This window comes from Epinephelus moara, chromosome 16 (assembly GCF_006386435.1).
Source record: "Epinephelus moara isolate mb chromosome 16, YSFRI_EMoa_1.0, whole genome shotgun sequence".
In the NCBI taxonomy this organism is placed as follows: Eukaryota; Metazoa; Chordata; class Actinopteri; order Perciformes; family Serranidae; genus Epinephelus; species Epinephelus moara.
This window is the reverse complement of record NC_065521.1, coordinates 33,497,894-33,524,068: the sequence shown is the minus strand read 5'-3', so window position 1 is coordinate 33,524,068 and position 26,175 is coordinate 33,497,894. Positions and strand designations below refer to the sequence as shown.

General features: G+C 39.9%; 4 protein-coding genes and 2 non-coding genes across 7 annotated transcripts in view; all 6 read left to right on the top strand.

The window, feature by feature from the left end:
• The first annotated feature begins 2,513 nt into the window (after positions 1-2,513).
• On the top strand, positions 2,514-8,350 carry prim1 (DNA primase subunit 1). The gene is made up of 13 exons (XM_050064952.1): positions 2,514-2,947; positions 3,173-3,330; positions 3,427-3,533; positions 3,618-3,691; positions 3,787-3,923; positions 5,183-5,241; positions 5,393-5,502; positions 5,630-5,721; positions 5,836-5,968; positions 6,066-6,135; positions 7,459-7,571; positions 7,884-7,982; positions 8,075-8,350. Exons 1-13 carry the CDS (start codon positions 2,839-2,841, stop codon positions 8,092-8,094), a joined length of 1,281 nt encoding a protein of 426 aa, XP_049920909.1. The 5' UTR covers positions 2,514-2,838; the 3' UTR covers positions 8,095-8,350.
• Positions 8,351-10,348: 1,998 nt separating this feature from the next.
• naca (nascent polypeptide associated complex subunit alpha) lies at positions 10,349-18,471 on the top strand. 2 transcript variants are annotated; one of them, XM_050064039.1, is made up of 9 exons: positions 10,364-10,428; positions 11,715-11,789; positions 12,965-13,756; positions 16,812-16,897; positions 17,147-17,224; positions 17,319-17,465; positions 17,803-17,931; positions 18,034-18,156; positions 18,352-18,471. In XM_050064039.1, exons 2-9 carry the CDS (start codon positions 11,720-11,722, stop codon positions 18,364-18,366), a joined length of 1,440 nt encoding a protein of 479 aa, XP_049919996.1. In that variant the 5' UTR covers positions 10,364-10,428; positions 11,715-11,719; the 3' UTR covers positions 18,367-18,471. The 2 variants fall into 2 exon arrangements, with proteins under 2 accessions (XP_049919997.1, XP_049919996.1); XM_050064040.1 differs by lacking the exon at positions 12,965-13,756 and having other exon boundaries at positions 10,349-10,428.
• LOC126402245 (skin secretory protein xP2-like) lies at positions 13,766-16,897 on the top strand. The gene has a single exon (XM_050064041.1). It carries the CDS (start codon positions 14,679-14,681, stop codon positions 15,732-15,734), a length of 1,056 nt encoding a protein of 351 aa, XP_049919998.1. The 5' UTR covers positions 13,766-14,678; the 3' UTR covers positions 15,735-16,897.
• Positions 16,969-17,042, top strand: LOC126403612 (small nucleolar RNA SNORD59). The gene has a single exon (XR_007571339.1). It is a non-coding gene; the product is annotated as a small nucleolar RNA SNORD59 (small nucleolar RNA).
• LOC126403611 (small nucleolar RNA SNORD59) lies at positions 18,208-18,281 on the top strand. Its single transcript, XR_007571338.1, has one exon. It is a non-coding gene; the product is annotated as a small nucleolar RNA SNORD59 (small nucleolar RNA).
• A 4,216-nt stretch (positions 18,472-22,687) lies between the features above and the next one.
• ptges3b (prostaglandin E synthase 3b (cytosolic)) overlaps positions 22,688-26,175 on the top strand; it is an 8,190-nt gene continuing 4,702 nt past the window's right edge. Inside the window, exons 1-5 of the mRNA XM_050066276.1 lie at positions 22,688-22,855; positions 24,721-24,834; positions 25,004-25,073; positions 25,186-25,284; positions 25,406-25,495. Of these exons, the coding sequence (XP_049922233.1) occupies positions 22,854-22,855; positions 24,721-24,834; positions 25,004-25,073; positions 25,186-25,284; positions 25,406-25,495 (375 nt within the window). The 5' untranslated portion in view covers positions 22,688-22,853. The remainder of the gene's footprint in view (positions 22,856-24,720; positions 24,835-25,003; positions 25,074-25,185; positions 25,285-25,405; positions 25,496-26,175) is intronic.

Sequence of the window (26,175 nt, the reverse complement as noted above, 5' to 3'; positions counted from 1 at the left end):
TCAGCATTAATCCCAAATCCATTTAAAATAATTTCTAAGAAAGGACTCAGAAAAGAAAAACCAATCACATCCCTATGGCTTGAAGCGCAATCATTTGCATAATTCAAGTAAGACGTGGTTGAGAGCTTTTGCATTATGTAAATCAGGGTATGATTAAAGAATATTACCATAAAAACAAGTGCAATCATCAAGTGGAAATGTATTGGCATGCTTGTCTATTAATTGCTCTTGAACGTGACACAGTTCAGTGATGCTGCAAAGGAGAAAGTAGTTCATTACCATTAATCCAGTGCACATGTATTTCACATGCTGTAGCATATTATGCTAACGGTTTGGTAATTGCAGTGGTGGACGGTAGCACTCACTGTCAGCAGCTACCTGTCTGACAACTGTGAAACAAGTAAATGGATTAAATGGAGTGCGTAACAATGGAGGTGTCTTGGTTAGTCAGTTGTGCAGAAAAAAATATTGATGTGCGACATTAATATATTTATTTTGCATCTTAAAAGCTTCATTCTTTTATTTCACATGCTGCAAGTTAAGATCTGAGCAGTGTAGAATTGAATACATCTGACGGCTGCTGCACTGTATTTAAAAAGGTTTATACGCAAAATGTCTTTCCATTTACATTCCATCAACTTTCCTTTTTGTGTGAAATGAAGACAGAATGACAGAGGCATGGAGGGAAATTATACAGAGAGGTTTTAATGACAACAATAGACAAGTCAAGAGATGAGACAGAGTGAATAAAATTGTAGAGCAACTCATATTTAATGTACAGCCACAGCAGAAAGGGGCGACTGGTATTTTATATCAGAAGTACAATAACTGAGAAGAGCTCTTATCGCTGCACAGCCCTCAACCTTCAGTGTGAACAGTGCCACTTCAGTCAGATGGAGTTTGAGACTCTCTGGCTGGAAATTCAGCAGTGAAGCCACATTGTTATGAAGCAATCAGTGCTGCCACTAGACTGTGTGACTAGTAGGTAAGACAAAAAGGGGCACCGCCACCACTGCTCCTTTTGTCTTGAAAGCAAAGGTGCCCTTTTCAAATGTCAAAGCAAAGGTTGTCCTTGCACACTGCATGTACCTACAACTGTGTCTGACTGTGGAGGGGATGGCATATATTACAGAAATGTATCCAAAACAAAACAAAATAAACAAAAAAGACAGTTGTGTGTAAATATGAACACACCTGGACCCTGCATCCCAGACCATCTGTAAAACCAGGGCAAATGTCCTTTTTGTTTTTTGCTCTTTCCTGAGAGTATCTTTGTGTCCTCAGTTCTATTTTGACTCTTCTCATAGTAATCTTCATGAGTGTTTCAGTACAATTTATCCGTGATGAAGAAAATTACCATCACATTCCCTGGAATAGAGCTCAGTGTGGCAAGCCTGTAAATATTCTCATTAAACTGCACTGCCCTCTAAAGGTGCACGAAAAGAATTACAGTCTGAACTACTCCAAGACATTTAGGATCCAACAAACTTTTTGCTGGAGGGATTTAGGCATACTTACGGAAGAGGATTAGGGCCACTGTGGGGAAAAAAGTGAGTTCTGACTTTTTTCTCAGAATTTTGAGAAAAATGTCAGAATTCACCTTTTTTTTCCACAGTGGCCCTAATCCTCTTCTGTACATCCTTCTCCTAAAGTAAACGTATTGATGCGGCTGGTGATTAGCAGATGTCAGGAACTCTGCGTTTATAACATAAAGTAAAAGTCTTGACAATTTTCCTTAAATTTACAGCAGAAATCCATTTGAGTTTCAATAACGTATGGATTTTTTTAAACACAAAAAATTTACATAATTATCTTGTTTCTTTATAAAGACAAAGATTTTTGCATTTTGTTCAGTGTTCCTAGGTGTTATTTAGGTGCAAGAAAACAAATGTCTCCTGTTCTTTTCTGATATATCATAATTGTTTGTAAATTAAACTTCAGTAGAGTTTCAGAAATAAAAATGTATTTGCTGTCTCTTTACAGGAGGGACGAGGTGAATAATAGACTAATGAATGTACATTTTGTAAAGAAGACATTAAAACTCAAACATTAATTGTTTTACACATATATTGCCATTCAAATCATCCAGGGGAGAATACAAAGATTAAGACCACCAAAAATGTAATTTTTAAGATTCAAAAACTTATTTTTTCCCCATTTAGAAAATTAATTGAGACTTGAATTAATTGAGACTAAATCTCTAAGAAAACTAAAGTGTAAATATGTAACCCCCCTCCCCAATTTTTTCAATTTTTCTCTTTCATATGCTGCATTATTAAAATTAATAATTTATTAAAAGTTATTTATTATTTTAGCCTTGTTTATTTATTTTTTGCTGTATTTTTTTTTATCTTTCTTTCTTGTATTTATTTTATTGATTGATTAAAAAAAATTAAAGCTAAACCTTGGGCTGAGTCAAATGACTACACGTCCCATGATCCTCTCCCCACCTGGCGACACTTCCGCCTTCACTTCCGTTGTAGGACGAGAATCACAAGGTTGAGTAAAGCTTTGAGAACGTCTTTTTGTGCTCAGCAGTCATTCTCCTCCGTCTCTGTCGTTGCTAATGTTCTTCTTTAATTTTCTTTCGGCTCATCTAACAGAAACGATAATTTGGGAAAGTATCGATTACTTACAAAAACAATTTCCGCATTTTAGTGACGTCATTGACTCTTCCTTGTTCCATTGGTTTTCTCCTCTGCTCAAGCGATTTCCCGCGCTACTCGGTGTAAAACAACACACCGAGCTGTCAGCCTGTAGCTTTAGCAAGCTAACGTCTTTGTGACAGTTTAACGTGCTTTTACATCGGTACCGGAGCTGTTGGTGTACCGTCAGGTAATGCCGTCCTCAGATTATGACTCGGCCTGTCTGCCGGATTTACTGCCGCTGTACTACCGACGACTGTTCCCCTTCTCACAGTATTACCGCTGGCTGAACTATGGAGGAGGTGAGTGTCCTGATTACACAGGCCGGGAGAGCTAACGTTACAGTTATGTTAGCAAGTTTTGTCAACCAGTGTTATGTTATTAGCGATTTAGCTAGCTGTTGTGTTGGTGACACTGTACCATATTGTTGTCTTGTACAAACGGTCAAATTCTCCTCCATGCCTGAGTCAAAGAGCCAAAACACTGATGAATCAATGCGTTGTTACTTGTTTCTTCTTCAACCTCAGTGCAGAAGAACTACTTTCAGAACCGAGAGTTCTCCTTCACACTCAAAGATGACATCTACGTCCGCTACCAGTCCTTCAGCACTCAGTCCGAGCTGGAGAAGGAAATGCAGAAGATGAACCCTTACAAGATTGACATTGGAGCCATATACAGTCACAGGGTGAGACTGCATGCACCTGTTTTTTCCTCTCACTGAGACAGACAGACAGACAGACAGATATGGATGGGTTAAGTTTCTCCTGCTTGTCACCCACAGCCCAATCAACACAACACAGTGAAGTCAGGAACCTTCCAGGCCCTGGAGAAGGAGCTGGTGTTTGATATCGATATGACAGATTATGATGATGTCAGAAGCTGTTGCAGGTAAAATAATTATGTAGTTCATGTTTTCCAATTCAGTACATCCTCTCAGTCATGTTACTAAGAATACACAAACTCTAATTTTAGTGCTGCAGACATTTGCTGCAAGTGCTGGACATTGATGACCATCGCCATTCGCATCCTGGATAGAGCTCTTCGAGGTTTGTCTGACGTGGATTTTGAGTCAAGCCTTTGCTCACGTTATCTTCTGCAGAATTAACATCCAACACTTTTTTTCTGATATGTGATCCTCTAGATGACTTTGGCTTCCAGCACCTGCTGTGGGTTTATTCTGGCAGAAGAGGAGTGCATTGCTGGGTGTGTGATGAGGCTGCCAGGAAGCTCTCTGTGGCAGCTCGCTCTGCTGTTGCAGAGTACCTCAGCCTGGTTAAGGTAACAGTGATTTAATTGTATTTTACTTTAGTAATAGTTCTGTGGTCATTATAGTGTTTGTGTATCAGTGTGTTTCTCTGAGGTAATCCAGGCTAGTGTCCAACCAATGAATCATCTGTGTTGTCTCAGATATATTAGGGCTGCAACAGTATAAGATTTTCACCGTACCGTCTCAGAAATTTTTGTAGTTTCACGGTATCACGGTATTAAAATTGTTTATTATAAAATGGTATGGCCTGTGTATCATCATCGGATCATAACCTGCAAATACAGAGATTGATTTCAGCCTTCAATAAATCCAGTATCAGTCAAGCACACTTGAAGAAGCACTGTATTTTGTGGCACGGTGGTGCAGTAGTTAGCATTGCAGTGCTTAGCATAGTTTTCATGTTCTCCCCGTGTCAGTGTGGGTTTTCTCAGGGTACTCCAGCTTCCACCCACAGTCCAAGACATGCAGGTTAATTGGTGACTCTAAATTGTCCGTAGGTGTGAATGTGAGTGTGAATGGTTGTCTGTCTCTATGTGTCAGCCCTGTGATAGTCTGGTGACCTGTCCAGGGTGTACCCTGCCTCTCACCCAGTGTCAGCTGGGATAGGCTCCAGCCCCCCCGCGACCCCCAACAGGATAAGAGGTTACAGAAAATGAATGAATGAATTTTTTTAAGCTATGAACTAACAATATGTTGGATTTGCACAGCTTCAGATTGCTGTTGTCGACTGCCTCAGCTGCAAAAAAAAGAAAATGTATTCAACTGTATTGGTTTGTTAGTCATTAGTACAGTGTTTAGAATGGCAGGAAGTTAATGGCAGGAAGTTAGTCACTGCAACAGTTAGTTAAGTAGTTGATTAGAATAACAGACATTTTATTGGCAGACTTTTGAATAATTAAAATAAGATTAAGCTTCTCAGATGTGAGGATCTGAAGCTTCTTTGTCATACATGATGATAATAAACTGAATAGCTTAGAGGTTTTGGGCATTTGGTCAACCGTTATGAATGCATCACCTTGGACTGAGAAGAATTAAAACAGGCATTTTCACTCTTTTGTGACATGTTATAAACTGTTGATTGATAAATTGCAAAAAGAAAATTAATTAATAATGATTGAACTGCTAAGTCTTCTTTCCCTCCACCTAGGGAATCAACAGTACATCAGTTAACAACTTGCTGCAACTTAATTTTTTTTTTTTATTGAATGATTTGCATGTATGAAACCAATAAGTGAACTTTTGTGATGTTCAACTCACTGCTGTTTTATAGGGAGGTGACGAGACGGTGAAGAAGGTTGTGCTCACAGATCCAATTCATCCTTTCATCAGGTAAGAATCAGATCATTTTCTGAGTGAAGTCACAGTTTGAAGTTGTGGATGTGTTTGTTCTGTTGTTATGTTTATGTGTAGTTACACTGACTGCTACTGAGGTCGTCCATGTTGTGACTTGAGTAAGAGTCTGTACTTGTGATCTCAACAGAGAGTCTTTGGTGGTGGTGGAGCGATACTTCCCTCTGTACGCACTACAGGAACAGGACGTACTGGGCCGCAAGGAATCTGTAGACAAAGTGCTGGCACTCGTGCCTGAAGATATCCTTTTTACAAAACTGCATTTTCTTTCTCTCAAATGGGATTCAGATGTGAGAGAATGATCTTTTTTCTGTTTGGTTAAAACCTTTGTGAAAATAACCAACCTTGACCTTAACTCAACCCTCACATGTGAGAAAAGAATTACAGCAGCACTTCCAAAACGAGAGGAAACCAGAGACCCGTTGGAAACTGCTGAGGGATCAAGCCATCAGGAAACAGGTTTGTAATTCTGCTCGTGATGACAGATGTTTAACCTTGAATTGATTTTTAGATACTACAGCACGAGAGCCTTTAATAAACACATACACAATGATATGATCTGTCTTCCTCCAGGCCACTGCCAAAAAGGGCCAGCACTTTGAGAAAGAAATCATGCTGCAGTATTGTTACCCACGGCTCGATGTGAACGTCAGTAAAGGGGTGAACCATCTGCTTAAGAGCCCCTTCAGCGTCCATCCCAAAACAGGTGAGCAAAGATCTAATGAGATTTAATCAAGATGGCGTCATGAATGACCCACTGGCACAATCTCACTGTGATTGACTCTCTTCTGAACTCTGACCAGGGCGCATTTCTGTTCCCATCGACCTCAAAGAGTTGGAGACGTTCGATCCTTTCGCTGTGCCCACAATCAGGTATGCAATCACGTAAAGAGAACTTTGGTACTTTTTTTTAAACTGGACCCTATTTGCTCATGTTTTTGTTACTACGTGATTAATGAAATGAACAGTTTTTGAAATGGTTCAGTATTGAGTGAGAGCTCTGCAGCTGGCAGCATGTAACCACTGGTGGTCTGTTTGCACCACCAATTTCATTCATCTTCTAACCGCTTCATCCTCTTGAGGGTCGCGGGGGGGCTGGAGCCTATCCCAGCTGACATCGGGCGAGAGGCGGGGTACACCCTGGACAGGTCGCCAGACTATCGCAGGGCTAGAGACAAACAACCATTCACGCTCACATTCACACCTACGGACAATTTAGACAATTTAATCTACATGTCTTTGGACTGTGGGAGGAAGCCGGAGTGCCCGGAGAGAACCCACGCTGACATGGGGAGAACATGCAAACTCCGCACAGAAGGGCTCCCACACCCGGGATCGAACCGGCAACCCTCTTGCTGTGAGGCGACAGTGCTAACCACCACACCACCGTGCCGCCCCACCACCAATTTATGTCCACTAAAAGTGTTGTTCTGCCACTGTCAGGCTCAGATTGTTATTATAAGTGTCTGACAACATTATGGAAAGGATCCCAACAGAGATAGACCTTTTTGTTTGATCAGAAACAGCCCTGAAATCCCCATTGCCAAACCCACTAGACTCCATTTAAATAAATGGTGATTTTAGTGTGTATAGAGGCAGCAAATTTTCACATCTAACTGGGCGCATTAAGGGTATCTTACAACCAAACCAGAGTTGGTGATTGTTGGAACAGTGGAAAGACAAACCATCATGGTTTTTGGAGGGGTTTTTTGTTACTTTTGACTTTGAATGACTTGTGTTTTATGTTGATAAAATTACTGTTTATTTAAATGGAGTCTGGTGAGTTTGTTGAAAGTGATTTTCAGGCTGTTTCTGGTTAAACAAAAAGAATCTTACTCTTTTAAAAAAAAATCTGTCTTTGTAGGGATCCTTTCTATAGTGTTGTCAGACCCTTAGAATAACTATCTGAGCCTGTCAGTGGCAAAACAAGCATGTTTAGTGAATGTAAATGGCTGATGCTCAGTTGCCCATTAATGTAACATTGCAGCCTGTTTCACTGCTGCTGGCTGCAGTCTGGGTTCACTCTCGCTCAATACTGGACCAATTTCAAAAATTGTTACCATCAGTCCAAGAAAATAGGGCCCAGGTTGTAAAATTAGCAAACTTACCCTTTAGTATCTCGTGCTCTGTTGTGTGCACTGTTTGACATTCATCAGAGCTGATGTCACGTTTATTTTTATTGATATTTTTCTTTAGTCAAATCTGTGAGGAGTTGGATCGACCCAGGCCGGGTGAGGAGGAAGAGAAGACAGAGGACACGAAGGAGAAGGAAAACGAGATGGATGCAGCAGAGAGGCGAAAGATCAGAGGTGAAATACTCAAATCTGGATTTCAGGCATATTATGTCAAACACAGGTGGGCCAAAACTGTAATCTGGCTACTTTTTGCGCTAAATAAAGAAAATGTGGAACATAAACTATGACATAGTGAACTTCAAAATAAATTCAGACACGTGGCAGGCACAGACCAGATGTGTAAGGCCTCATCTGCCTCTCTTAAAATAGAAATCACTGTATTTATTCTACAATTGTATCATCAATAGCAGGATGGAGTTTTGGTTTATTCTAAATGATCTGAACAACTGAAGAAAGTTTCAGCTCAGTGATTATTTTTCTTGACAGATTACAAGAGAACAAGTCTGGCGAAGTACGTGAAATACTTTGATCGGTTTCTGGATGGGATGGCTCGCTCATGGAAAGGAGAACTTCTCAAGAAAAGTGGTGCGTTTTATTCTCAGTAGATGAAATGAGAGCAGAGCGACTTTTAAGGAGTTTGTGTTTTCGTGTAATAATTTTTTCTTTTATTCTTTTAGATCTTCAGAAAGACTTCTGATCTGGATCAACGACCAGGAAGTGAGACAGAAGACAAACTGTTTATAGCTCCCGTTTCTTAATGTGGGTGATGATACAAACTGTCAGTTTCATCCCAATCAGTTTTATCACCCTCTGATGAGACTCAGTAATGATACATTTATAACCAAAACACAGCAGGATGTTCATACTACAGTGACAATTTTATGTTTTCTGCTCGTTCCTACATTTTTCTATTGTACAGTCATTTATGAAAATAAATTTGGTATTTCAACTTTTTCAAAGTTTTGTATTCAAGTTACTTTTAGTAAGAACAGACATTTTGCAGATTCAGTTTTTCTATCTGAAATTGTAAGCAGCTAGGTTAGTTCATTTTAAATTTATTGTGAGAAACATCAGCATGAGAAATATATACCAACACTGTTGCACAAGTTTGAAAAAAATGTCTTAACCAAGTTAAAAAAAAAAAAAAGCCTACATTTTCACTAATAAAGATTATGTAGGATATGCACGCTGTTCATAGTTGTAGCACTTTGTAATATCTTTTCAACATTTTTAATTCTGTAGCGTTCAATTGTCCAGGTTTTGTTGATGTCCCCACTGTATACTGTGTGTAGCAGGCCTGTTAATGCTACTTTTGAGGTTTCATCCCTTTTTTTGTTTTTTGCAAAAGCACAGAAATATTACAAGAAAAATATCAAGTATCAAAGTGAAATTATTAATTACACACATTTATAATTATATTATTACTTTACTAACTACTTTGTAGACTGGTTTATCGTTTTAATCTATAACACTTCATTACATTTAATAAGCTGATCATATGTTTCTTACATCCTTATCTGCAAGGTAACTTATAATGACATCTGTCAGATAAAAGTAGTGGAGTAGTAATAAACTAAAACTTTTAGATATTTACAATTATGGCCAGTAATTTGTTGAATTGAGACTGAAGTTGACTTAGCTGGCTGGACTCAAACAGGTGATAGTTATTTAGACTGACATTCATAAAAGTAGAATTATGAAGTGGCATGAATGAAAGTATAAATACTCAAAATTATACTGGAGTGAAATGCTGAGAAAAAGCTTGTCTTTTTCTTAGAATGGGACATTTTTATGAATAACATTCACAAAAGTAGAAGTTGTATAAAATTAGAAAACCCAAGTACAAATACTCAGAATTGTACTTGAGTAAAATTATGCTTTTTTCTAGTAACAGCTAACAGTTACTTTAAATGAAACATAAAACAAAAATAGACAGGTGCAAATACTGAAAATCATATTTAAGTAAAATGCTGCTTTTTGTAGAGAGATGTGGCAGCTCTTTTGACCGAGATTTACGAAAGTAGCATAAAATGAAAACAAAAAACTAAAAGTAGCTCACAAATACTCAAATTATACCTGAGTAAAATTATGTTGTTGTTTTTTGCTAGTAATAGGTGACAGTTTCTTTTGACTGACATTTGTAAAAAGAAGGAGTGTAAAGTAGCACAAAATGTAAAATAGGCAAGAACAAATACTAAATATTGTACTTCAGGTACTTGTGTGAAATACAGTTTTTTTTTCCTAGTGAATGATTACAGTTCTTTTGAGTGACACTCATACAAGAAGTATAAAGTGGCGTACAATAAAAATACATGAGTACAAATACTAAAACTGTACTTCAGTAAAATGCTTTTTCTTCTATTAACAGGCAACTGTCATTTAGACTGACGGTCAAAAAAGTAGAAGTATAAAGAAGTGGGCTATAAAATAAAAATAGGCAACTACAGATAGGAGTACTCAAAATTATACTTGAGTAAAATGCTGTTGTTGTTTTTTTTCAGTAACAGGTGGCAGTTATTTTGACTGACGTGAAAATATAAAGTGCCATAAAATAAAAATACTCAAGTACAAACACTTGAAATTGTACTTGAGTAAATTCTGTTTTTAGTAACAGCTGACAGTTATTTTGACCAACATTCATAAAAGTAGAAATATAAAGTAGTATAAAATTAAAATGCACAAGTAAAAATATTCATAATTGTACTTAAAGTATACATGAGGTTATTTTGACAGACATTTGTAGGCTAACAGTAGAAGTAGCAGCATTAGCATTAAATGAGAATAGGCTACAAATACTCAAAATTGTCGCGTAGTATTGTGGGTTATTTTGGTAAAATATTTTTTCTTTACGTTAAACTCCATTATTTAGTGTGGATGTGATTATCGTCTATAAAATGTTATTTAAAAAAAGGACTTATTGTGGCTTTAAATAACCCGGAAGTAGAAACCGCTCCTCTAAACCGGATATTACCGTGAAACTGAGGTCAGAAGTTCTCTCTCACAGCCATCTTGGATATAGCGTCCCAAGTCGGTGAGTGTCTCTGCTGATAATCCAACATCATCTAGTCATTTTTAACCTAATCTCGTCTGTACTGGAATTTTGATGTGTTTAAGTAAAGTCGTGTCGTCAGGCCGGTGGAGATATTTGTCCTGTTTCGTCCTTCTGTTCAGTGATATACGTCCCGTTGTACCAACGGTTACCGGCTCAAAATGGGGGGACATCATGACAGTCAGTTTACTAGCAGCCTGTCAGGGCCGCGGGGAGCTGTGTGACAAGTGGTGTGAGGTTTATGTGTGTGACAACTAGCTAGTCACTGTAGTTAGTTTGAATTATTGTGAAAAGAGACTGTAGACTTCAGTTACCTGCCGTTAGCTTTCCTCCTGTTGGGACTGTTGGTAGCAGTTAGCTAACTGAAGCTAACGTTAGCTAATGTTGCTTCAATTGATAGTAATGTAGACTGAGCTAAAGCATGGGCTCCGTCACCTGTTCAACCAGTAGTGACAACTGCAAGTCAGGGTCTGAACAGGCTAACTAGTCCGTGCTAACGTTATTGAGCCAATAAGTGCCACAGAATTGAGGTTACCTACATACGTATTAAATCAGTGACGTTAGTAGCTTTGTTTTTTCTGTTAGTTATGCAGCAACATTTCTGTCCCATAATCGCCAATACGTTATTGATCCCTGAGGGGAAACTGTGATTCGTCCCCAACAATGACTTCCTCATATTTTCCTCAAATGTGACATTTATAATAAATGTTTTAAAGTATAGATCAATGTCTTCTTTTGTTGTGTTATATGTGCTTCATGCATGTCCATGTCCTAAATGCATAGCAGTCGATTTCTGTAAAGTATAATGTTAACCATAAACCATATAATGATGTATACTATAGTTGTTGGGGTTTTTTTTTATCATTTTGTTTGTCCCTAAAGTCATTTTCCACCCTTTCAGTTTGTAGTTTTGTGCCTCATTTAAAATAAAAAAAATAAAATAAATAAAACTATAAAAGCATAACATTTTTACAAATATTTTCTTTCTCACTTTTCACAATGTTGATCTGGTTGTCACTGATTTAGGAAAAAAACAAAAAAACATTGCATCTGCCCCATGTTGTGCTATGGTAAGCAATACATTCATTGCCAGTATATTAAAACTATTAAACTAAAAAAAAAATGCCCATAGTGCCTAAGATTGGTCAGTGTGTGTGTTTTTTATGACAATTAAACAAGCTGCTATTTTTATATGTATATATGCATAACGTGAGTGACCCAGTTATTAAGACTTAGTTTGAGCTAATAAACTCTCATTTCCTCCCCAGCAACCATGCCTGGTGAAGCCACAGAAACGGTCCCAGTCACCGAGCAGGAGATGCAGCAGCCTCAAGTGGAGACCGGTTCGTATACTTCAACTGTTCTATAAATGTGCATGCAAGAATGCATATTTAACAATGGGGTCCTGGAACTCACAGACTGGGTGAATTGTTTACCAAATGGCCATGTATGGGAGGTACTTGGAATAGGTCACGGGAACAATATTTCATCATTGGATGTTTATTTTGTCAAGGAAGTTGACTCAGCTGGTTGGACACTGAGTTGATGTAACAGCTGACAGGTGGTTATTTTGGCTGTCACCGGCCATGTGTTGGGACATTTGTAACAGTTTTCCCACTGAGGGATCGGCAGTGGGGATATTGCCGAGCTCAGTTTGAAAAGAGTAATCCAGGACCCCTCTTTTTATTTACACAAACTCACAATGGTGTGTGGTGACTTGCACTGACAACTGGATTTAGCACACAATGCATGGTGTTGTGTGTAGTTCTCCCTGTGCACAATAAATGCCTTGAAAATCAACTTTGTAGATTGAAAGTAGCCTTGTTAGCGATGGCACGGATCATTCTTTGTTGCATATTTATTTTTGCCTGACTTTAAAACTTTATGTAGCATAGTTATTTCCCTTTGTAGCTAATTAATATAAACTAAACAAATATTGTTTTCAGGGCAATAAATGTGTTCAACAGTTTGCATTGTTATATTGGCATCAAAATATAGTTATGTTATAACAGATTAGGTTTAAGTCATAATACTGTACATGGTGCTCTTTTGATAAAAATAACTGGTTAATAAAGCGAGTAATTACTTTGTCTGTTGTTCATGTTAGTTGAAGACTGTCACGCTGGTTGTGTTTGCGTTAGTGTTATGTCTTCACTGCAGTAAAATGTTAACTGTTCAGAATTCAGCATATTTTCATGCATAGTTGTGCATAGATCGTCTGGTGTTTATCTCACATTTAAACTCTGCATGGAGTTTGGGACATGGGAATATTTTTTTTCTTTTAACCTACTGCACCTAACACCTCCCTTTTTTATACTTTGGCAAACCAAGAGCCAATAACACGTCGATTAACTTCTCACAAATCTCATCGTTCTTGTTCACGTGTTGGGCACATTTCTTTTTCACTTCACGGTGTCTTCATGAGGCTCTTGAAATTTGCGTTGAAGTGAAATGGCTCCCGAAACAACTACTGTGATTGCTTTCCCTCCCGTCACTCCTGTTGCCTTTCCTTAATCAGCTGCTGGAGTATTGAATTCTTCTGCTCCCCCTGAGACGGCCGTTCCCGAGATGGCCATCCCTGTGGGCAAGCCAGTCCCACTGGAGAATGCTCCAGAAACCTCTGTTCCCGATCCAGAGACAGGCTCCCCAGAAGAAGCTAGCATTCAGACTACTGTTGATCAAGCAAATGGCGTAGCTGCAACTCAAGAAACTCAAAAAGTGACCGAGCAAACTGACGAGACTGGTTTGGCGGAAACACCTGTCATGCAGCAAGAGGCGACTGCTGACCCAGCAGAGGCTGCAACAGAGGCACCAGCTGACTTACCAGTTCCTGAAGAATCTGTGCCTTCTGCTGAGACTCCCAGTGCTCCCTCAGAAGAGCCACACGCTCGTGAAGAAGCGGCTCCAACTGCAGAGGTCCAAAGTCAGGAGGCTGTTGTTTGTGCTGAAGAAATGGTCAGCCAAGAGGTGGAGCAGATTTCTGTTGAAGCAGAGGTCTCTGGAGACAAGCCCGATACAGTGGCAGAAGAAATTCCCAGTGATCCGAAGCCATCTGCTCCTGAAGACGTCAGTGTAAACAGTGAAGATGTCACAACAACCGATGCCCCAAAGACTGAGGTAGAAGACTTGAAGAATCTTAACCAGGATGCACCTCAAGAGGAAGTATCGCCTGGTGACGTGAACGTAGACGTGGCCACTCAAAATGAAGATCCTGATATGAAAGAAGCTGTTACACTCGTCTCCAAAGCCATTCAGTCAAAGGAGTCCTCCAAATGTGAAGGCCCATCTCTTTCCACTCGCCACCTGTCAGGTTGGTTTATCATGAAAAGCAGGCCCTTCCCCTGGCTTGATGTCGCGATCTTTTGAAATGACCTTTTTGATCAGGTTGAGCATATTTTTCTCCCAGGGGGTAATATGAGTGTTAAAACTATAAATGAACAAAGGTTCAATTCTTCTGCGTCCTCTGTGACAGTGGTTTTTGCAAGGGTGGGTCATGGCTCATTGAAAGCTCTATATTGAACATCAGAAATGCTAAATTTGTTGCTAAAGGGGTAGCTATTCGCTCTCTTCATTTCACACTAATAAAACAAGGCCAGGAACTACTTTGACTAAATTTAACTCTCATCCATTCTCATACATTTTGATTTAGACAATACTTAAGAGGAAATGCCTAATTGTACTTGTGTTTAAGTGCATAGGATTCACTATCTACTTAAATCATTTAATAGGCCAGGTATTGGTTAAATCTACCTTGAAGCACCAGTTGGGTGGTGCAATAGCTTGTTTATTTAGATGTGTTTATACACTTGCTATGTGCAAGTGCAGTATTTCATCATGGTGTGGTGATGTGATATGCATTGCAAATATGGTTTTCCTTTTTTGTCCTAAGTGCATCCTTACTAAATATAGAGTGGTTTTCTGTGTGGAAGTGAGTACTTCTGAGTGGCATTTTGAATCAAACTCAAGTTAGGCAGGTGTGTCCTTTTCCTAACCAAAGCAAGAAGAATGCGTCTCGGTTTGTGATCATTTAACCCGCATGAGTGAGACATCCCCTCTTCCCAACAAATGATTTTAAAGATCGATTTCTCTGTTCAGCTACACCTCCTGCCCCAGCTACCTCCCAGAAACCTCAGGCAGCTTCTGGCCCTGCAAAGCCTAAAGGCAAAGATGCCAAGAGTGCACAGGGTGCCTCTGCCCCAAAGGCTGTCCCTGGCAGAAGAAAACGATCCTCAATGTCTGCCTCCTCCGCTTCTCCCACCTCACCTAAATCTGCTTCCTCCAATACCCCCATGTCGCCTTTGTCGCCTGTGTCCCCTGTGCCATCTCCCCTAGCTGCCTCACCTGGCAGTTCTCCTGGTCATGCTCACCGCTTCACCCCAAAAGTTGTCAAGGCTGGCAAACAGGGAAAAGTTAAGAAAGGAGAGGCATTTGTGCCTGCCCCTGCCCCTGTTGAGTGCAAGGTCATACCAGGACACGAAAAACCAGTAGAGGCTGTCCCCATTCAAACTGTAGTTGAAGCCAAACCAGTTGCATTTGTGCCTGCTCCTGTGGAGTGCAAGGTCACACCTGAAAATATAAAACCAGTAGAGGCAATCCCCAAGCAAGCTGTAGTTGAAGCTAAACCAGCTCCAGTTGAGCCAAGCAAACCCTTCCCAGCCGCTGCAAAGCCTATTGCAGCTCCAGCTGCTTTTAAAGTTACCTCAAAGCCTGCTGTGGCAGCTCCAGTTTCATTTTCAGATACTCTTGCCTCTAGCCCTCCCTCGTCATTTGAATTTAAGGCATCTTCACCAAAAGCTGCTCCTGTTATTGCAGCTACTGATGATGATCTGCCTCCCCTCATCCCACCTGAGAAACCAGTTAAAATGCCAGAACCAGTACCCCCTGTAGAGCCCAAGTCTGTACCTGTTGAGGCTGCTAAACCAGCTCCCATTGAAGCTCCTAAAATATCCCCAGCCAAAATTGAGGCCATTATGGAGGCCCCCCCAAGCAAACCTGCTCCCATTGAGATTATTAAGCCTGCTGCTGAAGCCAAACCTACACCGGTTGAAGCTGTTGAGGCCAAACCTGCTCCGGTTGAAGTTAAGCTAGCTGCTGAGGCCAGACCTGCTCCTATTGAGGTTAAGCCAGCTGCTGAAGCCAAACCTGCTCCTGTTGAGGCTGCTAAACCTGCTGCTGAGGCCAAACCTGCTCCTGTTGAAGTTAAGCTAGCTGTAGAGTCCAAACCTGCTCCTGTTGAGGCTGCTAAGCCAGCTGCTGAGGCCAAACCTGCTCCTGTTGAGGCTGGCTAAGCCAGCTGCTGAGGCCAAACCTGCTCCTGTTGAGGCTGCTAAGCCAGCCGCTGAGGCCAAACCTGCTCCAGTTGAAGCTGCTAAACCGGCTGCTGAGGCCGAACCTGCTCCTGTTGAGGCTGCTAAACCAGCTGCTGAGGCCAAGCCTGCTCCAGTTGAAGCTGCTAAGCCAGCTGCTGAGGCCACACTTCCTCCAGTTGAACCTGCTAAACCAGCTGCTGAGGCCAAATTGGCTGAGGTTAAGGAGGCACCTGCTGAGGTCCCCAAGCCTGCCAAACCAGCAGCTGAGCCCTCATCTACTCCCTTAAAACCCACTCCAGTTGAGCCTGCTGTTCCTGCCCCACCTCCCCACAAACTCACATTTGCTGAGGCAGTCGCAAAACCAGCTCCTGTTAAACCTGTAGTAATCAGCACAGCTCCCTCTGAGCCCATCTCACCACCCAAACCTGCCCCCACACCCGCTAAAACCCCAGTCAAGGTGGAGCCTGTGATCAAGAACGACAAGGGTATTTTCTTCTTTCTTTCTTTCTTTTTGTATCATCTGTTTTTCCAACTGTCACTGCGTTGTCTGGGAACTGCTCAGATGCTTAGATATGTCGCTCTATTAAAAACTTTCAACTATCCTTTCTTAAAGATGCTACCTAGTTGTTGACTTGGATGCTTTTCTTATTGGAGACAGTCAGTTCTGTTGTTGCATACTGTTAGCCATGTTTTGCAGTTTTATGTGTGCAATCATAAGATGTCTAGCAGTCATGTTTTATTTCGTCAGTGAAGATGTGGTATTGGATAGGAAGGCAATATCTAACAAACTAAAGAATACACATTATTTAATATTTGAAGTGAAGTAGCTCCAATCACAGTGACACTCGCAAAATCAAGTTCATGAATATTTTCAGTATGTTAGGTGTGTGTCTGTTCATTTCAGATAATAACAAATGTATTCTGTATTCTGGATAATTATTAACCTTCCTATTTTATTCCCCAGGATTGATGCACAATGACTTGCAAGTATTGTTGCTTATATTCATAGTTGGAATGTTGTAACTAAATTTTGGTCTCTGTCGGTGGTCTCTGTAGGATCCGGTACTGAGTCAGACAGCGATGACTCAGTCCCTGAGCTGGAGGAACAGGACTCTGCACAGACACAGACACAGCAAGCTCAGGTGAGAGTTCAGTCTGGTCTTAAATATCGTGTCCACAATGTAAAACACTTTGAACAGATACTGTCCTTGACTCTTCAGTGATGATTAATACAGTGACTTTCGTTCTTCTGAGCCTCCTGAAGCCATTCTTTCTGTCCTGAGAAGAGAAAGTGTTAACACAATGACTACCATTACATAAAACTTGCCTAATTCCTCGGTTTACATTTACTACTTTATATTAATTGTGGATGGATATTCTGTCCCTCACAGCTTGCAGCAGCTGCCGAAATAGACGAGGAACCTGTCAGCAAAGCCAAACAGAGCCGCAGTGAAAAGAAGGCACGAAAGGTAATGACCCCACAGTGTTTGATTTATGTAACTGGCACTTTTCTGCTTTCTTTGTGAAGGCCACATTTACTTAAAAATGACTTCTTTCTTGCAGGCAATGTCAAAGCTTGGTCTCAGGCAGGTAACAGGGGTCACCAGGGTCACCATTCGCAAGTCAAAGAACATCCTGTTTGTCATCACCAAACCAGACGTCTACAAGAGCCCTGCATCAGACACATACATCGTCTTCGGTGAAGCTAAGGTATGTAGTACTGGATGCGTACTGACTGATAAAACCCAATCCAGAAGCAAATGAGGGTTTCTTTGCCTTTGTTCTCAAAAGTGTCTGTTTCCGCCTGTCCAAAGTAAAACACAGCCCCAGAGTTTTTAAACTATATTGGCATTTTAAAAGGTCTCCATTTTAGGGCTTCTAAATACCTGTGGTGTGGACACCAAACAAAACAGAAATGTAGTGTGGATGGGGCCTTAGTCTTCAAGCCTAATGATTACACTTGTCCTGCTGGTTTAAAGGCTCCTGTCTGACAATTTTCTGCCTAATACAGTTGTATTGATATCTCATTTCACTCTTTGTTCTCTAGATCGAAGATCTGTCCCAGCAAGCCCAGCTGGCTGCCGCAGAAAAGTTCAAGGTACAGGGAGAAGCCGTATCAAACATCCAGGAAAACACACAGACGCCAACAGTACAGGAGGAGAGCGAAGAAGAAGAGGTAAGATGCAGTTCTGTTCAAGTGAAGATGGACACATAATGAATATGCACTCTTTGTTTTATCGTATCATATAACAAACTATTGCCCTTACTACTTTTATAGGTTGATGAGACCGGAGTTGAGGTCAAGGATATTGAACTCGTCATGTCACAAGCCAACGTGTCGCGGGCGAAGGCTGTACGCGCCCTGAAAAACAACAACAACGACATTGTCAATGCTATTATGGTAAGTTTTCAGTAATTTTCTAAATGTTTGCTCAGATCTCTGTAGATAAACTCTTCAGTGATGATTAACACAGTGACTTTCGTTCTTCTGAGTTCACTGAAGCCAACATTTCTGTCCTGAGAAGAGAAATGCTTTTAAGTGTGGGAAGAACTAATTAAAACACATGTTAACAATATATTTTCTTCCTTTTTGCAGGAGTTGACAATGTAAGGGGGACCCTGGCAACAAAGGGTTGAAGAAAGGTTGCTGATTTAAGCTCGTTTATACAATTTATACCCAAGATGGAAATAAAGTTGTGGCTTGATAAAATGAAAATTTGATGTTTCTGTACTTCATTGGGAAAATGGGGGGCATGTTGTTGTGGTTTGGTTTAAGATTTATTTGAAGCCTGGTCCAGGCTGGAGTACGGCAGGTATCTGTAAACGAGAGACTGAAATCACTAGAAATGTTGATTTCTAATATAGATAATTCCATCTATTTTCTGTTCTCACATATTTCTAATAACTGGTCGCAGAACTGGATCAACAGCTCATACGAAGACCAAGGGTTCAGACTAAAACTGAGATTTGAGTCTGTGACAGTGCTTAACTGTGTCAAATATAAATTTAAAACTGCATGTGGGCGAAAGGCTTATTGCCTTGAATTAAACTTGACCATAAGCGCAGTGGGCAGAGGTAAATAGACGTTTTTCTCATCCAGAGTTGATTAGTTTTTTGTCAAAATATAAAACTGAAAAGTTTTTAGGAGAGATCTTTGTTCAAGCTGCTTTAAGACAAACCTGAAATGTGTCGAGCAGCTTCAGCTAGACAGTTTTTCAGAGGTCACAAGCTAATAAAGGTTGGGAATGAGACCCAATAATTTATTCTGTTGTATTATATAAGGTTTTTTTTTATGTCAATCTTTATCTGAAAAGTAATTGGTAACTACAGTTGTCAGATAAATAGTGGAGGAACAAGATTTACCCTTGAAATATAGTGCAGAAGAAATATAAAGTAGCATTGAATGGAAATACTCAACTAAAGTATGAATACCTCAAAGTTGTACTTAAGGGTTTCCTGTGGAGTTTGACCTCCAGTGGCCTATTGAGCTGTCTTTATGAGCTAGTCTGTCTGGTTTACTTTCTGGGCATGTATGCACGTGTTTGACGCTTACACAGTCCTATCCATGGTGTCACAATACTCCACTGATCACTAGGTGGCTGCAACACCCCATGATAGGCAGCCATGTGTCAGTAAAGACAGTGAAGAAGAGGACTACAAGCTGGTGAACAAGCATGTAAAAAGTGCTGGTTTTAAAATATATTTATGAGGAAGGAAATAAGATTAAGCATTTTTTTTTTTTTTTTTTAAGATTTTTTGGGGGGCATTTTTGCCTTTAATTGATAGGAAAGCCAAGCGAGAAGGGGGGAGAGAGAGGGATTGACATGCAGCAAAGGGCCACAGGCCTGAGTCGAACCCGGGCCGCTGCAATTCAGCATGTCCTTTTGACCACAAAAATTAATCAAGTATATATAATTAATGCATTCTGGTGAGTTAACTGAATGTAAACCAAACTTTGTTCACAAAAAGATGCCAATTCGCCCCTCTATCAAGACCCAAATAAATGCCAAAGCTCAGTTACCTAATTAAGAGGAAGGAATGAGGATAGTCAGCCATTTCAGTGTTGGCTGCATTGTAAGCAGACTGTATGAATGAATACTCAGAACTCCATTTTGTATCACAATTCTCTGATGTTGAGTCACTCAGTGAGACATAGAAACATATTTGCAGCAGGGCCCAAAATCCCCTGACTTTTGGTCCATAGTATGGGTTGAGCTAATTAAAGAAATCGGATCCTACACTTCCTATGATGCAACCATTTCAACCTCCACACCCCCAACTGGCTTTCAGTTAGAATTTGCAATCCCTAAGTCCATGTTGAGATAGACCTTTACTGAGGTGACAACATGAACATTCTAATTTGGTCCCTTTGTACATCCTGTTGGAAAGGTTGTTAATACAGTAGCTGACAGGAAATAAACAGAGAACCAAGGTGATATTACATAAGTTGCTCTATCAGGTTTGACAAAGCTCCTTCGAGACCTACAGAAGACACTCCCACTGTTTTGGCAGGCTGATGACTCATATAAGCCCTTTAAAGACGCTTCAGAGGCCCTACCTGCCCATCCTTATTTAGGTTGGTTGCCTCTTTGAGTGTGCTTTTGTTGGACTTGTTAAGGTGTGACAGCTTGTATGGTTATGAGTTTTATAACTACTGTTGTTTGGAATTTAATTACCTCGTCAAACTCCCAGCATGGCGCCACTGAACGTCCACCCAATCAGAAAGAAAAACTGAGAACACCTGTGTGGGTGTGCAGGGAGCTGCTTCATGCCACACCCTAGCAAATCCTGGCTACTCTGGAGATGCCACAGGTATGCAAGCAGTCACAGTCTGCGCTCGCTCGCAGCTGGACACATGTTGGCATGGGAGAGGAGCAAAAAATATAACTTAATTTTTAACTGAATAAGTTGAAATAGCAGTGTGGAGGATTTAGCAGCATCTAGTGGTGAAGTTGTAGATTGCAACTAACTAAATACCTCTCTGCCCACCTGTCCTTTTTATTGTGGCATTTGAACAGATGGATAATGGAGCTACGACAGTGACTGTAAAGACATACACTTTTAAAATGTGACCGCCACAACTGCTGAGAGAATGAAAAGCATAAACACCATAAATCTGAGGACAAATTTTATAGCCACCCTCCACCCAAAAACATGTTCGCTTATTGTTGACTCAGATGTTTGACACTAGAGGGCTGTTTTCACATCACTGGAGATATCTATAACACCCATCACTGTGATTTGTATGCTAAAGTTGGGTGGCCCTCAAAACGTTCAATACTTTTTTTTAGTATGGGCTCGTACCAAACTCGGTCTAGTGATTGGATTACACTCCAGGTGCCGGCTGTTTTTACTGAACCTGGAAAATCCAGTTTTTCATATTGTGCATCTGCGACGTGGAACAAAACGCAGAACAATTTAAAGCTTTCCTCATTTTTATCCATAGGAACATTTAAATCTTTAACTGTGTCATATTTTACTTCTAGGTCTCCCTGTTTTACCTGATTAGTGTTCTACATTTTAACAGTTTCTTTTCATCATTGATGCTTTTAATTATTTATTTATTTTTTGTCTTGTGGTCTTTTCTTTGACTTGGTCTTTGCTCGTATTTTACTGTATATGTTGTGTTGTATAATTGCATGGAATTACTCCATGCTAAGTAATCTTAAAGCCTGTATGCATTGCATCTACTTTGTATTTTTCATATGAAGTTATGTCTTATGGATTTGTCCACGTCAGATACTGTAAAACTTCAATTAAAAGCCTAGTCCCAATTAAACACCCAGTCCCTTTTACTAGCCCCAGGTGGCTACACATTTTAACAAATAAAGGCCTGTCTCAGTTAGATGCCTGGTCTGCTTGCCATGCAGATTATTTTTATTGAAGTTTTTTGGATGTATAAAACTGGATTGTTGACTACCCGCTTGAGCTGACATTGGTTAGCTGCTTTGACCGCACATGCAATTATAAATTTTAAAACTTTTGTCAGTGTGGAGATGCTACACATTGTTAGCTCGGTTGATTTAATTTTACTGAAACCATGAGCGCTAGAGAAGACTAATTCATTCAGATTTACTAGCATGACGAAAAAATACTTGGTGACTTCCTTACTCTGAAGCTGTCATATAATCAAAGATGTTTTTCATAACAATTAGTCAGAGTTATGAATATTGTTATAACAGAATTAAAATAGTGGCCTCCTTAGGTGCTGTGAAACAAATGTCATAAGATAACTGCCATGTTATTCAAAGCATAATTTTTATACAAGTAATATTCATACTGGTTTAAATAAACAATTTGATTGTATTTCCTGAATTAAAGGCCTGTCCCATATAGACACCTGTTCTTAATATAAGGCTGTTGAGTTTAATGACTTAAGCAAATAATAGTAATTTTATTTACTTGTTTACCATAAAAAAATTATATTAACATAAATGTGCTTGATTTGTTGTACTGCCCTCTTCTTTATTTATTTTTTTAAAATTTTATTTCTATTCTTAATTTAGTTTTATGTGCTCTTATTGTTGTTTTTACCTCCTCAATATATCTGAATTTATTTCTGTCCCTGTGTTGCTGTACCTATTTTTTCCTTCTGGGGATCAATAAAGGCTTATCTCATCTTTAATATTCTGTCCTCCATTCTTTTGTGTTATTATTTGTGCTATGTGTAACCGCACCTATTCAGATAGTGCCTGCAAACTACCGTGTAAATATGTGTATTTCCCTCTAACCTTATATCCTACCATTTCCATCTGTAAATTCTTCCCTCATAATCACGGATATTTTTGGGTGATCGTACTGGGTGGTACGGAAACCAAAGCAAATCACATTAAACTAGATCCACATCAGATTTCACGGTGCCTCCTTCACATCACCCGCAGCTGTGGCTGAAAACTCTAGAAACGTCTACTACGCTGCATCTGCGTCACTACTGCCATTCTCGTCCTGGGATACGCAAGAAGATCCGGAGTAGAGTCCACAGGCTAGAGGCGTTTGCACTGCTTGTTTGTGGGCAGCACTCCTTCTTTCTGCAGGCATTACCTTTCTTCTGAGGAGGCTGTTTTATCCGCGAAGAAGAAACTAAATTCACGTCGAGACATGTAAGTTGTGTAAAGTAAACGTGAGGGTGCGGCGGAGGGAAAGTGCGATAGCAACGTACAACCTGCTTAGCTAGCTAACGTTAGCCGTCTGACAACATGCTTCTGCAAAGGCGGGAGGTTGGCCTTGCCTCCATGAACTGTGAGCTAACCGTGACTCGTGACCTAGCTTGAACCTTGTAGACTTGAGCAAAAGAAGGAAATATACATTGACAGTTAATACAGCTGAAAGCGGTGTCCCGCCATTTGCTGAAAATAACGGTTACTTTTGCCGTTAGCATGACACCAGGTGCACCGCATGGCTTAACTAACGTAGTGGCTAACGTCAGCGGTGTTAGCCTGGCTAGCTGAGTGGTCATTGAACGACTCCGTGAAGAGGCTACCGTTAGATTAGCATCAGCTCTGTGGTGGGAGGCATGATTCAAGCACTAAAATGAAAATCAGAGATTTGTGTGTTAAATCCACAAACCAGCCACACGTATAGGCGGCGGCTTAATCGCAAAGAGAGTGAGCAACGATTAATCAACGTTTGTATTTAACGCTAGCTCCCGAGCACTGCCCCGGTTGGTCCACGTTAATGTGTAAGAGGATTTGGCTAATGAGTGCATCAGTTTAATGCCAAGAGCAATATCGTGTCGGCAAACATGTAGATGAAGAAATCACCAACGTTAACACTCCTGTAGATCATGTAGAAAATATATTAACTGATAAACACAGGTCGTTATTCATTAACGTTAGTGGTAACCACTGGCATGTAACGGTTATCTTGAGTCCAAGTCCATGTCCCACACGAGTAGTTCACGGTACATATGTAACAGTTGGGGACAGTTACACATCATTTAATACGTTTTTGATGTCTAATGTGGTAAAACACAACGTATCCCTCCATCTTCTTCTCTTGCAACTACACTTGTAAAGATTAAACTGGATTAAATTAAGCATCACTAATTATATAATGGTGAACATGAGATATTAGTCTAATCCAGGACTTCTTGAAATTAATTGTGCATGATTATAACCTTTACAGCTACAAGACAAAGGGGTTACAATAGTGTATAGATGTAATAGAGTCAATTATACAGCAGTAATATGTGTCCAAAAATTTGCAGTTGTTATTCCTAGACACGCTTAGGCCTCCATAGTTAATATGTGGAAGGTTTGATACTCAGATCCTGTACCCCTATGTTCACCCTTGGGGATACCCCACCTTTAAAATGGTGTCTCCTGCCTTATCTCTCCCCTCTTCCCCTCTCTTCCCGTCAGGTTTAATTTCTGTGTTTTATTGTAGTGAATTGAATGCAACATGGCCGCCCTTTTGCTGTTGCTGTGGGAGAGGGGAGATTATATGACTTTGTTTTTACCTCTTGCTGTCAGAGTTGTCAGGAATAAACGGAGATCGCCTCCAAAGATACCCACGGTCTGGGCCTCCTCATACCAACACAACGCAGACAACACTAGAGTCCACTGGTTACATAGAGAAACCTGCCATTATCCAATCCCAAACATCTTTTTAATCTTACTGTTAATGTCTTGCATGCACAGGTGTTTAACGTTGGCTTTGGCGGCCTCTTGATACAAGAGCTCACTGTGTAACTAGATGCTGTGAGGAAATCTGATACATAGGCTTTTTGATTCCTGAAGTCTTACCCACCTGTCCCAGCACTTGTACCCTGTATTATGTATTTTTTATGCAAGTTGTGGGTCTGATGAGTTGTACTACTAAACAACAAGTTGGAAAAGTTTGCAATTTTTATCGCCTGGATCTTAACATTTTGTTGAAAGCTCTGTCTGAAGGTAGCAAGAGCTGTACTCTCAATAGGCATGGTGAAATTGATGTTGATGTTTTGATGTCCTCTGTTTTTTCACAGGCATCCAGCAACTGCCAAGTGGTACGATAGGAGGGACTCCGTTTTTATAGAGTTCTGTGTAGCTGACAGCAAAGATGTTAAAATCAATTTTGATAAAACAAAGTGTGGTTTCAGGTACGTTTGTCTCATGTTGGTTGTCAGTAAAAACCTTAAGTTGTATTTTAACCATGAATTTATTTTAAATGTATTGTTCTTGGTTGTGCTTTTAACATCTATTTTTGAGGATGTGTTTGTTTTATTTTTCCCAGAAATGAGTAAAGTGTTATTTCCCTTTTTTGCACAGTTGTCTTGGAGGAACTGACAATGTCAAACATGAGAATGAAATAGACCTTTTTGAAGCCATCGATGAAAATGTAAGTCACAGTGTTACTTAAGAATATTAGAACTGTATTGCAGATTGTATTGTACAAAATGCAGACTAAAACTGACTGTATATTTCTTTATTTTCTTCCCACCTCAACGCAGGAATCCAAACATAAACGCACAGATCGTTCAGTGTTGTGCTATTTAAGAAAAGCACAGCCAGGGAAGCCATGGCCGAGGCTAACAAAAGAGAAGACTAAGGTCAGTCTCAAACAAACAAACACAGTCATTAAATGTAAAAGACAGTGTACGTCAAGGGTCTGAAACAGTTAACAGCATCAGAATGTCATAAATGAGAAATCACTTTCCTGTGTGTTCACAGCTGAGTTGGCTCAGTGTTGACTTCAACAACTGGAAGGACTGGGAGGATGACTCAGATGAGGAGATGGGCAACTTCGATCAATTCTCAGAGGTCAGTATGCTGTGCATTGATTAGTATGGGTGAGTCATGACTGGCCTTAAGAGGTCAGTGTCTGGAACAATTAAAAGCTTTTCCCAAATTGTTGTATCAGCTTAAAATACTATCAGTCAGAGTCAAATCAGCCTATCCAAAATGTATTCTTAAAAGAACATGGGTAGAAGATGACATAATGAATATCTATTTAAAAAATGAGTTTGAAGAATTTTTATAGGTCTTTCCTCCTAGGAATGTGTTTTTGAATAGATCATTTAATATAATCTGCTGATACAGAGAAGCAATAAGATATTTGTATTTTTTTTTCAATATAACACATGAATATTTTACACTTGGTATACAATTCTAGTTAGATAGAGAATTTAAGTAAAAATGGATTGGTGTCCAACCAAGAATAATAGTTGCATGTAGTTTCCCACCTTTCTCTCACCTCATTTTCTCTATCTCTATCTGACGGCATGAAAAAATATTATTAGAGAAAATAAAGAGAAAAGAAAATGGCACTGGTGTTTAATTGGCACTTGATTTTTGCCAATACCTTGAGTTAGGCCTGTCACGATAATTATGTGATCGACTTATCGTACCATAAATGGACATGACTCTGATATGGCCCACTGTGTTTAGATGTATGATATATATATATATATACATATATATATATATATATATATATATAT

Coding starts and splice junctions, on each gene's coding strand:
- prim1 (XM_050064952.1), top strand. CDS start 2,839: ATGCCGTCCTCAGATTATGACTCGGCCTGTCTGCCGGATTTACTGCCG. Junction 5,503..5,629: donor GCTGGCACTCGTGCCTGAAG/ATATCCTTTTTA, acceptor CTCAACCCTCAC/ATGTGAGAAAAGAATTACAG. Junction 5,722..5,835: donor ATCAAGCCATCAGGAAACAG/GTTTGTAATTCT, acceptor GTCTTCCTCCAG/GCCACTGCCAAAAAGGGCCA.
- naca (XM_050064039.1), top strand. CDS start 11,720: ATGCCTGGTGAAGCCACAGAAACGGTCCCAGTCACCGAGCAGGAGATG. Junction 16,898..17,146: donor CACAGACACAGCAAGCTCAG/GTGAGAGTTCAG, acceptor TGTCCCTCACAG/CTTGCAGCAGCTGCCGAAAT. Junction 17,466..17,802: donor TCGTCTTCGGTGAAGCTAAG/GTATGTAGTACT, acceptor TTTGTTCTCTAG/ATCGAAGATCTGTCCCAGCA.
- LOC126402245 (XM_050064041.1), top strand. CDS start 14,679: ATGTCTGCCTCCTCCGCTTCTCCCACCTCACCTAAATCTGCTTCCTCC.